The sequence below is a fragment of the Neovison vison genome, chromosome 1 (genome assembly GCF_020171115.1).
Source record: "Neovison vison isolate M4711 chromosome 1, ASM_NN_V1, whole genome shotgun sequence".
NCBI classification, from domain to species: domain Eukaryota; kingdom Metazoa; phylum Chordata; class Mammalia; order Carnivora; family Mustelidae; genus Neogale; species Neogale vison.
Window position 1 is genome coordinate 101,216,842 of NC_058091.1, and position 11,668 is coordinate 101,228,509.

Here is an 11,668-nt window from a genome sequence, read left to right on the forward strand (position 1 = left end):
AATCAAGTTGAGCTAGTAATTCCTATTTGGTAGATGCTGTGAAGTTTAGCAGTGTTTGTCAAAATGCCTTTTAAAGTATTAAGCACCATATTTATAGAAGTAAAGCATTTTGTTTATTCTATGAGTATGTACATGTATTTCTCCTTGTGTGTGTCTGTGTTTATACACTGTATATACTCTATACACACACAGGCACACACAGAAAATATATGTTCTGCTAGCAGCATCAACATCATCTGGGAAGTTATATGAAATTCAGAATTTCTGCCTCATCCCAGACTTACTAAGTCAGAATTGGCATTTTAAGGTAAACCAAGAACAATGTTAAAGTTTGGAAAGCATTGTTCCTTGTAGTCTACTTACAGTCTGATCTTTCTCTCTTTCCACCAACGCACACATATATATGTAGCAGACAGAGGGCTAGGCTAAGAAGGTAGATTTATCATCATAAGTTGCTAAAAGAGAAGTCTAGGAAAGTATTTTATATTTTAACTAGAACTGACCATCAATAATAGTGGAAAGATAAAAGATATTAAGTGGCTCATTCCTGGAATAGTGTTTACTGCTGTCAATAATGAAGCAGAATGGATCATTGCATTTAAAGTTTGAATTAGATAATCTAAGACATCCTATCCAATTTTGTGATTCTACTATACATGCATACTTATATATTTATTGATATATATCCTAAACATGAATATTTAATTCCTATCTCCAATCTATATCTTTAGATCTGTTTTGCATGAGCCCACGGGTGACAGATATTTTTAATTCCAAGATTTAAAATTGCTGCCTTCTAAAACAATCATAGTATATTTATGCATATTTATCATATATAAATCATAGTGTGTTTATCTAATCTAGTGTTGGCTATTATGTAGCAATGCATAATTTGCATTCTAATTGCTTCCTCAGTTGCTATTTCATTATTTGCAGAAACTATTGAGGAAAATGTGAACAGCTGAGACTCATTATAATCTCTAAGCAGTCTACTAAATGTGTGGGTAACACTGTTACTCAACCAAGGGCCAAAGAACTTGACATGCCAGATTTGTCAATACAGTCAGTTACTAACACAGAGCTTTTGGTTCATGACAAAAGATCAAGGCAAATGTTCTCCAGTGCATGCTTATCCAAATATGTGTTTTTTGCTTTTGTTTTTGTTGACATACAGAAAGCTGTATATATGTAATGGATAGAGCTAGATGAGTTTGAAGAGAAATATACATGATGAAAGTCACATGACCACAGTCTATACCATAAGTATACCTATTACCTCTATGAGTTTCTTCCTATCTCCTATTTATTACTATTCTGCGTGTGTGGTAGGAACATTCAGCTTAATAGCTGCCCTCTCAGAAAATGTTTAAGTGTAAAATATAGCATTATTAACAATAGGCTCCATGGTGTACAAATAGGTCTCTAGGACTTACTCATTTTGCAAAACTGAAATTTCGTATCCTTTGACTATGTTGGAAGAGGCTATCCAATGGATATTACTGCTGGTTAATCTGTGAGCTGTACCAGGGAGACTGGAGGCTCCTTGCCCCCTCCCCTCTTCTTGGAGTATACATTCTACTCACTGTTCCCATAGCCAGAGCTGTTTCAAGGATGCAGTCTTGAACAATGTGTTGTTGGACTGTAGATGTGACTGAGCCCCATTTAAGACCTCTGTATAAACTTTTAAAATTCTAGTGGTTGAGTGCTAAGATCTACTATCTCGTGACTGCCCGAGGCAAGTCTCATGTATAAGTTCCCTTGCTTATTAAAACAACCACCAACAATCTGGAGGGGTCTGCCTCTTTCTTTAGTCTTTCCTTTTCTTCTGTGTATGGAGAACCAGTTAACAGATTTCATCCAGGGAACTCCTGAGGTTTGCAAACCAACAGGCTAATACTGCTAAGTTTCACTTTCCCCCGGCGCCTGACAAACGTGGTTAGCCATACATAGTGCAAGAAGGTAAATCTGAGACATCATCTCATCTTCTTTGAATTTGTCAACTAAATGAAGGAAGATGCTGCATGTTATGATTTAGGGAAAGCATGTTATTTGGTCAATTTACTCTTTACAACATACATTTTAGCAGTGATGTTATACTGTCATCATATGGGTTTAATACCTTGGTTTATCATGTTATTAATGTGTGTTTTTTCAAACTTAAAGATGTTTATATGTTTTCCTTTCTCCCCAGCTGCAATGCCTCTTAGATCCATTTTGGAAGGTGATTTTTATACACTAATGATAGAAATGTCCATGATACATAGACTCTCACTACTGATCATTAAGTGAAAAAATTCAAAACACGTTTCCAGTTTGGGAATTGAAATATCTTCAGATGACCATATTGAAATATTGATCAAATTAGAAATAGCCTCAACCCTTGGACATGCAAAAAGGTCATCCTTGCATTTTCATTCTCAATGAAATTTTTCCATGGTTTTGGCAGTCTTTTATTTAAAAATGGAAAGAAGCCAATAACATTTAACTATGCTACGTGACATGTTAGCAATTTTTTAAAAAGCTATAAAACGTATTTAATTATTCTATGAAAATGTTCACTTTGTCAAGATTTTTCTTCCATGCAGACCTGTATATGTAAACAGAATTTTAATCAAAGATTTACAAAGGTGCACTATATGATATATTTAATTTCTACTTCAACTATTCTGACATTTCTTTTTAAATCATTATTTTGTATCTGATCTATTGTATCTTTATTTATGCATTTACCATTTCATAAGAATTATAAAATGTAAAGTTTTAGATCCCATCAGCTCTCAGTCACTGCTACACAAGAATTTGGAAGAAAAAGAAAAAAAAAGAAATGATCACATCTCAGTAGTTATTTGAGGAGAACACTATTTAAATTTGTTCTTAACATAGGGCTGAAATTAATCTTGATTTCCTGTCAAATGTACAGGGATTTTACAATATAGTTCATAATAGTGTTTAACTCCTCTAGGGTATGAGTTAAGATAAACAAGTCACTGACAGTGTTTATCTATAAATATAGCAGATGGTGTGGGACTGAGGTTGGTTATTAACTCTGCCGACTTTAATTTCATGGTTATAAAACACTGTAAACCTCACTGTTTATAAAAGGCAGGGAAGAATCTCCAATGGGCTTCAGTAGCCAAGAAACCCTCTGTAACATTAATCTCTCTAACTGATACTCGGTATCCTCCTAGGGTGCAATATTTAAGATTGTGGAGTGATTGCTAGACACATTAAAATTTTCACTGGGATCATTAGCTAACATTTCTGTCATTGATCTATTATAACTTTGTTAATGAGTTCCATGTGAGTGAAATTTAGTGAATGAGACGATTCTTTCTAAACTTTGGTAGGTGAATGTTTAACAATTACCTTAGGCAGATATATTTAAGAGGCAGCCTAATTTGTCAGAATAGTAACCTTTTTTCTTATGTAAAGAAGAATCATGGTACCTAACTAGACCAAATGTACTTAGGGATAGAATTTCATAAAGGAATACTATAGCATCATTCAAATAATTAGCCAATGTACATTATACATCTATATGTAAGCCATGGATCTGCCTCAAAATGCCATAGAATTTTAAATTTAAAAGAATTAAAACATTGCAAAATGCCATAGAATTTTTTTAAAAACAAAACTATCCTTCATATTCTAACGTGGTTTGAATATAAAATTTTAATATAATTTCACCAAATCTGTAAGATCAACTTGATTAAAATTAATTCTTCCCCAAAAAAGGAACCACTAGTATAAAAATAATATTATTTAAAATAGCTTAGTTTTCCCATTCCAACTTTATAGTGAATAACAAAATGTATTTTATGACCACAAAATTGAAAAAAAAAATTCACACACTCTACCCCTATTACTTTTGCTTTTAGAAGAGATTGATTTTTCAGTTCCTAAGTAAGTCAGACTTCTATAAATATATGATAACCCAATACGTAAGTCTAGAAATTTAAAAAATCTTAAACTAAAACATCTTCACTGTATTAGAGTTCAGACTCCTTGAAAATGGGTTTTCTAATAACAAAATAACAAAATCTTCCCTTTTCTACCTCTTATGTTGGCTCCTTCTCTTGGACCCATACTGAGAGCTCTGTTATGATCTGAATGTCTCCTCTGCTTTCCGCTGATTATTCCTAACTTAGACCTCAAATCTTGGCTTCCAAGCAGCTGGCTTGTGTACAGCAGCAATTCTTGGTAAGGAAAGGACTAGATGGGACTATTGGTAATATGTCTTTCCATCTCCCTTCCTACTCAGAGCCTCTTGTCACTAATTGTCATCAGATGTGGATTCCACTATTTGATGCACTCATTTCTATAAACAGTAGTCTACTCGGACTTTCAGGTCTCTAAGGACATGAAACAGAGAGGACAGTCAGTCTCTCAAGGGGAAACTTTATCTTATCTCCCCTGCCCTTTTTTAAAGATTCAAATCCTACCTGAATCTTCATCATCAAAGAAATTGGTTATTGGGCTATTGGAATATTTAACATTCATATCTGTGTTGAACTGAATCAAAACTAGGGGTGAGTTCACTTCAAAGCTATCAATGAATGTCACTAAAAATGAATCTGTTAATTATTTTTCAGGATCCCATCTTTTTGTCTTGTGAGTTGTGAAGTGAGATAGAAATGTGTTTAGCAAAATGTTGCCACAAAGACTGGGGCCATAGAGTGACTTTTCCATAAAAGTGACCCTTTTTGTGACCCTTTCCCATAAGTTTGACAAAAGCTAGTTGACAACAATAGAGAGGGAAGGGATTTTACAAGAGACAGAGTAGGGAAATAAGGAAAGTTGGATGTTGAAGTCTGAGGGTTGAACAGAGTGATTGATTTAGGGACTTGATAAGAATTTTTAAATACAGGGGTTCCTGGGTGGCTCAGTCAAACATCTGCCTTCAGCTCAGATCATGACCTCAGGGTCCTGGGATGGAGCCCCACCTCAGGCTCTCTGCTCAGTGGGAAGTCTGATTCTCTCTCTCATTCTCCCTCTGTGCTCTCCCTCTCTTTCTCTTTCTCAAATAAGTAAATAAATGAGGGGTTTTTTTTTTGTTTTGTTTTGTTTTTAAGATTCATAAATACAAAGTATTTTAGGGAAATGAAATATCCTTAAAAGCACATTGGAATAATCACGCCTATAAAACAAACAGGCAACTTTTTAATATTACAATGGGTAGCTTCAACTTGCTGATTTTTACCCCTGGTCTATATATAAGGTACAGTGAACTGTCGTAAAGTATAATGTACTTCCCTAATCATGGTTTTGGGAAAAAAAAAAAAAAAAAACCAGCAATCTCTGTAAAGAAACTATCTGATTAAAAGGTGGAAAAAAAAAAAAAACCTGTTAAAATGTAAGGAACGTGCTCCTGCTTTCATCCTCACCTATCAGATTTTATTAAGAGAGCATCAGAAATAAACTGCTACCTTGTAATATAATATAAAACAAATTACAACCCTTAGAAAAAACTTATGTATGACTTTTAAATACTCTAATCTAATTTTCATTATTTTCTTTCAGATTATCTGAATCTGTCTAATGCCAAAGGCATGGCATTGCATAAAAGAAAACCTGCAAAGGAGATAACTCTGAGTGGATTTCATTCCCCTTTCAATGGTCAGTTAAAAATCCATCCTCTATTTTTACTATTTATTCTCTCTCAAAAATTCAGTAATTGTTTTTTTTTAATCTTTCATTTCTAGGAGAAGTAATCTATGCTGTCATGTGCATGACGGTCACCTGTGGAATCCTTCTCTTGGTTATGCTCAAGCTGAGGTAACTGGATACAACTCAGAAAGGAAGGGCTGGAATAGAATCAGCCTGTTACAGCACATTTCACAATGGCAGACCCTACAAAGGGCCTGAGAATGAAAGCTTCTCCATTAAGACATACTAAATCATTTTTTAATGTGGGATAGGTCCATGGAAACATTACTGTAAGTCTTCAGATGCAAGCGAAATGTGACCAGGGAGATTTTTTTTTCTTTAATGTTGCATTTTAGCAGCACATGTGCATCGTTCCCCCAATTAAACTGTTATCAATCTTTCCCCTGGTTTTCCTACAAATTTCAAGTTGAACTTTGCTGCATTCCTCATTCAAATCATTTGCAATCATCAGCTTACCTAAAAGAGCTGTTGTGGACTTTGTACGGTTTATATTTATCTGAAGATTTCCTCTTCAGTTTCTTATATGCTAATAAACTGTTTTCATGTATTAATATACAGTTATTAAAAGAAGCATTTAATGAGACTTCACAGGGTACCCTTAGAAATACTTATTACTATTTTCTCGCATTAATTCACTCTTTCCAAATCTTTTTCCTTGGCTGTCCTCATTGCTGGAATGCGGTAATGCTCCAGCAAACATGTGGGACTTACATTAGAGATTTATCAATGTCTATATTTCTGTATGTCCAGGGTCTAAAATTTTTCCACTTATTTAATATTGACCAATAGACATAAAACGGTGTATATTTGCTTGCCTTTCATTTAAAAAAAAAAACCTTCATATTTATAAATCAGTGATGTTCATTTTCTTTTTTCTTTTTTTTTTAAGTTTTCTATTTATTTGACAGAAAGAGAGAGTACAAGCAGGGGGAGCAACAGAGGCAGAGGGAGAAGCAGACTCCCCACTGAGCAGGGAGCCTGATGTGGGACGTGATCTCAGGACACTGAGATCATGACCTGAGCTGAAGGCAGCCGCTTAACCAACTGAGCCACCCAGAAGCCTCTGATGTTTGTTTTCTTATTCATTATACATGAGTGTGTATTTGTGTCTCATTTGAGTATCATGCAATGAAGAAATATATGTGTTTGCATATATACATTTATATCATGTATAGGCACACACACATAGAATATATTTATCAGTAAGATTAAGTCTAGAGAAGAGCAATGGCAATAGACCTTTCTCTTATGGCAATCACAGAGAACTCAGTACACTACTCAATGCTTGTATACTGATGGCCCCTCCAGAAATCTCTCACTTTAAGACCGTGACAAGCAGGCAGATAAAATGAAATACTTAAGTGGGGAGGTATATGGCAATACCAACAGGTCAGGAACTTGATGAGTTTACACCCTGCCTGAATATATTCCAATGAATTTTTTAAATGCAGTATCTACTTATTTACTCATTGGGTTCCATCCCATGGAGCATTTAATTTGGTGCTCACCAACACAAGTACCCAAACTGCTTTTCTCCAAGGCCTTAAAATTGTATGTGTATGAGATGTTCCTTGGGTCCCAAGATACAGTTTAAAGGCTAAATAGCTCTAGTTTCTAAGGGGGTTAATAGCATTGGAATTTATTAAACTTGACTGTTTGGTTTAAAATACTTGAGAGCACTATCAGTTACTGGACCTGCCTACCTATTCCATTATAGACATATCATTTCAGAGAGACACAGATGGTTTTCTTGTTTAGCCAAAATTTTATTTTAATAGTTCTGAATCTTTATTTCTTAGACACACATAATGTATAAAGTTCATATCTACCACATTGCGTTTTTACAGATTACTGTTGTACCGCAGATAAGTAAGGTGTTGTCTTTTAAAATCCCCTGTGTAAGTTCACCTTCTTTCTCATCTGCCTATCCCTTTACTGGATGACAGTGTGGGTGTTTTTGACAAAAATCTTGAATTTACTCTAATGTGTATTTTAAGGCAAATCATTCCTACTATAAAGTACATCACATGTAGTTACAAATTATGTTCCATATAATTTAAAATGAATCTTTACCCATAATCTGAAAGATCCAGAAAGTAAATGATCTAGGGTTAAGTAAATGACAAAATTACAAGTCATCATGGAAAGAACAAAATAAACAAAATCATCAGTAACAACAAAACCCATGTTACACTAGGGATGACCAGCACCTTTTAATGAAAGAAGGCTGGTTGCCACTTCAGGCATTGGGAATAACTTTCTGCAACACAAATTAACATTTTTACATTTGTTTCATGTTATGCGAAATTAAAACAACCCTGAATCTTTGGAGGAATTTGTAGAGAAGCCAATAATTTAAAACTTAAATATTGAGGCACCTGTGCTTGATTTCGGCTTAGGTCATGATCTCAGGTCCTTGAGATCAAGCCCCACTTGGGTTCTTTGTTTAGTGGGGAGTCTGTTTCTCTCCTTCACCCTCCCCTTTTGCCCCTCACCCCTTCTCTGTCAAAATAAATAAATAAAATCTTTAAAATAAATAAATTAAATAAATAATAAATAAATCTTAAATATGAAGTAAGTCTTAAATAACTTAAAACTTAAATGTAATTTAAAAGACTCTTAAAATAATGATTCCTTGGAAATCACAGTTAAATGCATACTTCTTAGAAAGATTATAGAATATTCGACTATTGAGACTTTATATTCAGGAGCTTGATTGTATTTTTCTCTCCAGGGATAAAATCCATCCAGAAATATAAGCACATAGAAGCTCATTTGTAAAATCATTAAAATGGCATGTTGTTAACTTTAACTTTTACTTTTATATAGAGCTTCCAGGATATCAAGTCAAACAAGAGATCATTCACCAATCCAAATACCTGGAGGACTGATTCTTTAAGTCATGGATCATTAACAACCACTTTCTTTACAGGAAGTCCTTGTAGTCAGTCAACAGAATACCCCAGCTGTCATCAATAAAGAAAATGTGAAGATGGATCCAATGATATTAGATCGTTAAGGATAATAATGTAAGAAATAGTAATAATGGCATGATGTTAGATTTTTTTTTTTAAGAAAGTATTCAAGTAAAAATGTATGGTGGTAACTTTTATGACACTGGTAGAAAATTAAAGTCTTCCTTGAAGGCAAAATATCTTACCCCAAGTTACAGTCTGCATGATTTATTTCATAATAAATTTGAATCTATATAATAGTAATTAGTTACATCAAAATATGATATATTATGGTTAGCAGGGTTTATTTTTCCTGATCAATCTTATAAGTTCCCATTGACTTGCCAAAAGGAAAATGCTAATGGAGATATCCAGTATAATTTGTTATTTGTGTACTCTTATCCATTTTCAAATCATTAGCTATATCATTATCATTGATTTTAAGTTCCTACATATATTTGTCTAGATGATTGGTCTTAAATATCAGAAATGAGATCTTTGGATTTTGTAACTTAAATACTGTTGAATTTCACTTCTTTAACTTGATGTCTTTACTTCATACCTATAAAAATGTGGAGTAACACATTGCCTGAAAAACTCAATGTGCATTTCAATAATGACATACTCATGAGCTTAATTTTTTCTATGCTAATTACTATGAATTTCTGCAATAATAAACTAACACTCTAATTATTATAGTCTGTATTGTTTCCATATGTTACTTTTGGCCTGATTTGACACCAAAGTACAACTGTGATTAGAAAATTATGAAAAAGATGTTTCTTAGTTTAGTTTTTGATACATATGTGCTTTTCACCTGTCTGCAATCATATTAGTACCACTGCTTAGAATACATATGAGGCTTTATTATCTACAGTGGCACAGGAACACAAATATTCAATAAACTGAGCATACTAATAAATATTGATATATTTACATTTAAAGGTCAAATATTTTCTGTTTGGTCTCATATCTATTGCTGTTTACCATGTTTCAGATTAAACCACTATATATATATTTTTTATTTTTAATTAAATTTATTTATTTTCAGCATAACAGTATTCATTATTTTTTCACCACACCCAGTGCTCCATGCAATCCGTGCCCTCTATAATACCCACCACCTGGTACCCCAATCTCCCACCCTCCTGCCACTTCAAACCCCTCAGATTGTTTTTCAGTGTTCATAGTCTTTCATGATTCACCTCCCCTTCCAATTTCCCCCAACTCCCTTCTCCTCTCTATCTCCCCATGTTCTCCATGCTATTTGTTATGCTCCACAAATAAGTGAAACCATATGATAATTGACTCTCTCTGCTTGACTTATTTCACTCAGCATCATCTCTTCCAGGCCCATCCATGTTGCTACAAAAGTTGGGTATTCATCCTTTCTGATGGAGGCATAATACTCCATAGTGTATATGGACCACATCTTCCTTATCCATTCGTCCATTGAAGGGCATCTTGGTTCTTTCCATAGTTTGGCGACCGTGGCCATTGCTGCTATAAACATTGGGGTACAGATGGCCCTTCTTTTCACTACATCTGTATCTTCGGGGTAAATACCCAGGAGTGCAATTGCAGGGTCATAGGGAATTTCTATTTTTAATTTCTTGAGGAATCTCCACACTGTTTTCCAAAGAGGCTGCACCAACCTGGATTCCCACCAACAGTGTAAGAGGGTTCCCCTTTCTCCACATCCCCTCCAACACATGTTGTTTCCTGTCTTGTTAATTTTGGCCATTCTAACTGGTGTAAGGTGATATCTCAATGTGGTTTTAATTTGAATCTCCCTGATGGCTAGTGATGATGAACATTTTTTCATGTGTCTGATAACCATTTGTATGTCTTCATTGGAGAAGTCTCTGTTCATATATCTGCCCATTTTTTTATATGATTATTTGTCTTGTGTGTGTTGAGTTTGAGGAGTTCATTATAGATCCTGGATATCAAACTTTTGTCTGTACTGTCATTTGTAAATATCTTCTCCCATTCCGTGGGTTGCCTCTTTGTTTTCTTGACCGTTTCCTTTGCTGTGCAGAAGGTTTTGATTTTGATGAAGTCCCAAAAGTTTATTTTTGCTTTTGTTTCCTTTGCCTTTGGAGACATATCTTGAAAGAAGTTGCTGTGGCTGATATCGAAGAGATTACTGCCTATGTTCTCCTCCAGGATTCTGATGGATTCCATCCCCAAACTACTAGAACTCATACAGCAATTCAGCAACGTGGCAGGATACAAAGTCAATGTGTAGAAATCAGTGGCTTTCTTATACACTGGTGAGGCTGCTGGGAACTCTGCAAGCAAGGTATGAGGCCAACAGTCCCAAGGGGCTTTATGGCTCCAGGTTTCATAAAGTCAACCTTAGTTCCTTTAAACTGTCTGGTCATATCTGAGTCTTTTCAAATATGACATCCCAGTCAAAGCCTTGGTAAAATAACCAGTTTCCAATGGTGTCCAATTTTGCACCAAAGCTCAGAGTCCAAATGTAAAGACTAACAGCCCCACGTTGGGCGCCATATGATGAAGTTCTAGAACCTAGGTGAGGTTCGGTGGGCTGAGGTCCGGAGCCGATGACCAAGAAAGAATTCTTGAGACATCTTTGGTGCAAAATGGTGGTTTATTAAAGCACGGGGACAGGACCCGTGGGCAGGCAGAGATGCAGCCGCCCCCGGTTGGGAGGCTAAACCACTATATTAAATTAAATTTGAAGTTACCATTTGACTACGTTTACTGAAAAACCCATCTTTCAAAACAGGGAAGAATGATTTGGGAAGTCAGAAAGCTCTCTCAAGAAGTTCTATATATTCCAGTGTCTGTTAGCTTCCTAAATTATATGAAGAGAATGTAAGCATTTCTATCTCCAAATCCCTGCTATATAATATGATCTTGCTAATGTCCAGGAAAAACAGACTGTCTCTGGAAAACTGAGGAAAGAAGTCAAGTTGCTTTTAGAAATATATCCGTGTTGAGCAGGGAAAGGAAGGACAGAGTGGGAAACAGAGAATGCCCGTTAAAAACAGAATCTTACCTTTTAGGCCAGCAAGAAT

At 35.0% G+C, this 11,668-nt stretch overlaps 1 protein-coding gene across 1 annotated transcript in view; it reads left to right on the forward strand.

The window, feature by feature from the left end:
• Nucleotides 1–8,566, forward strand: part of GFRAL (GDNF family receptor alpha like) — a 54,586-nt gene extending 46,020 nt beyond the window's left edge. Inside the window, 3 exon segments of the mRNA XM_044242372.1 lie at nucleotides 5,521–5,616; nucleotides 5,703–5,775; nucleotides 8,497–8,566. Coding sequence (XP_044098307.1) covers nucleotides 5,521–5,616; nucleotides 5,703–5,775; nucleotides 8,497–8,566 — 239 coding nt within the window.
• The last annotated feature ends 3,102 nt before the right edge of the window (nucleotides 8,567–11,668 follow it).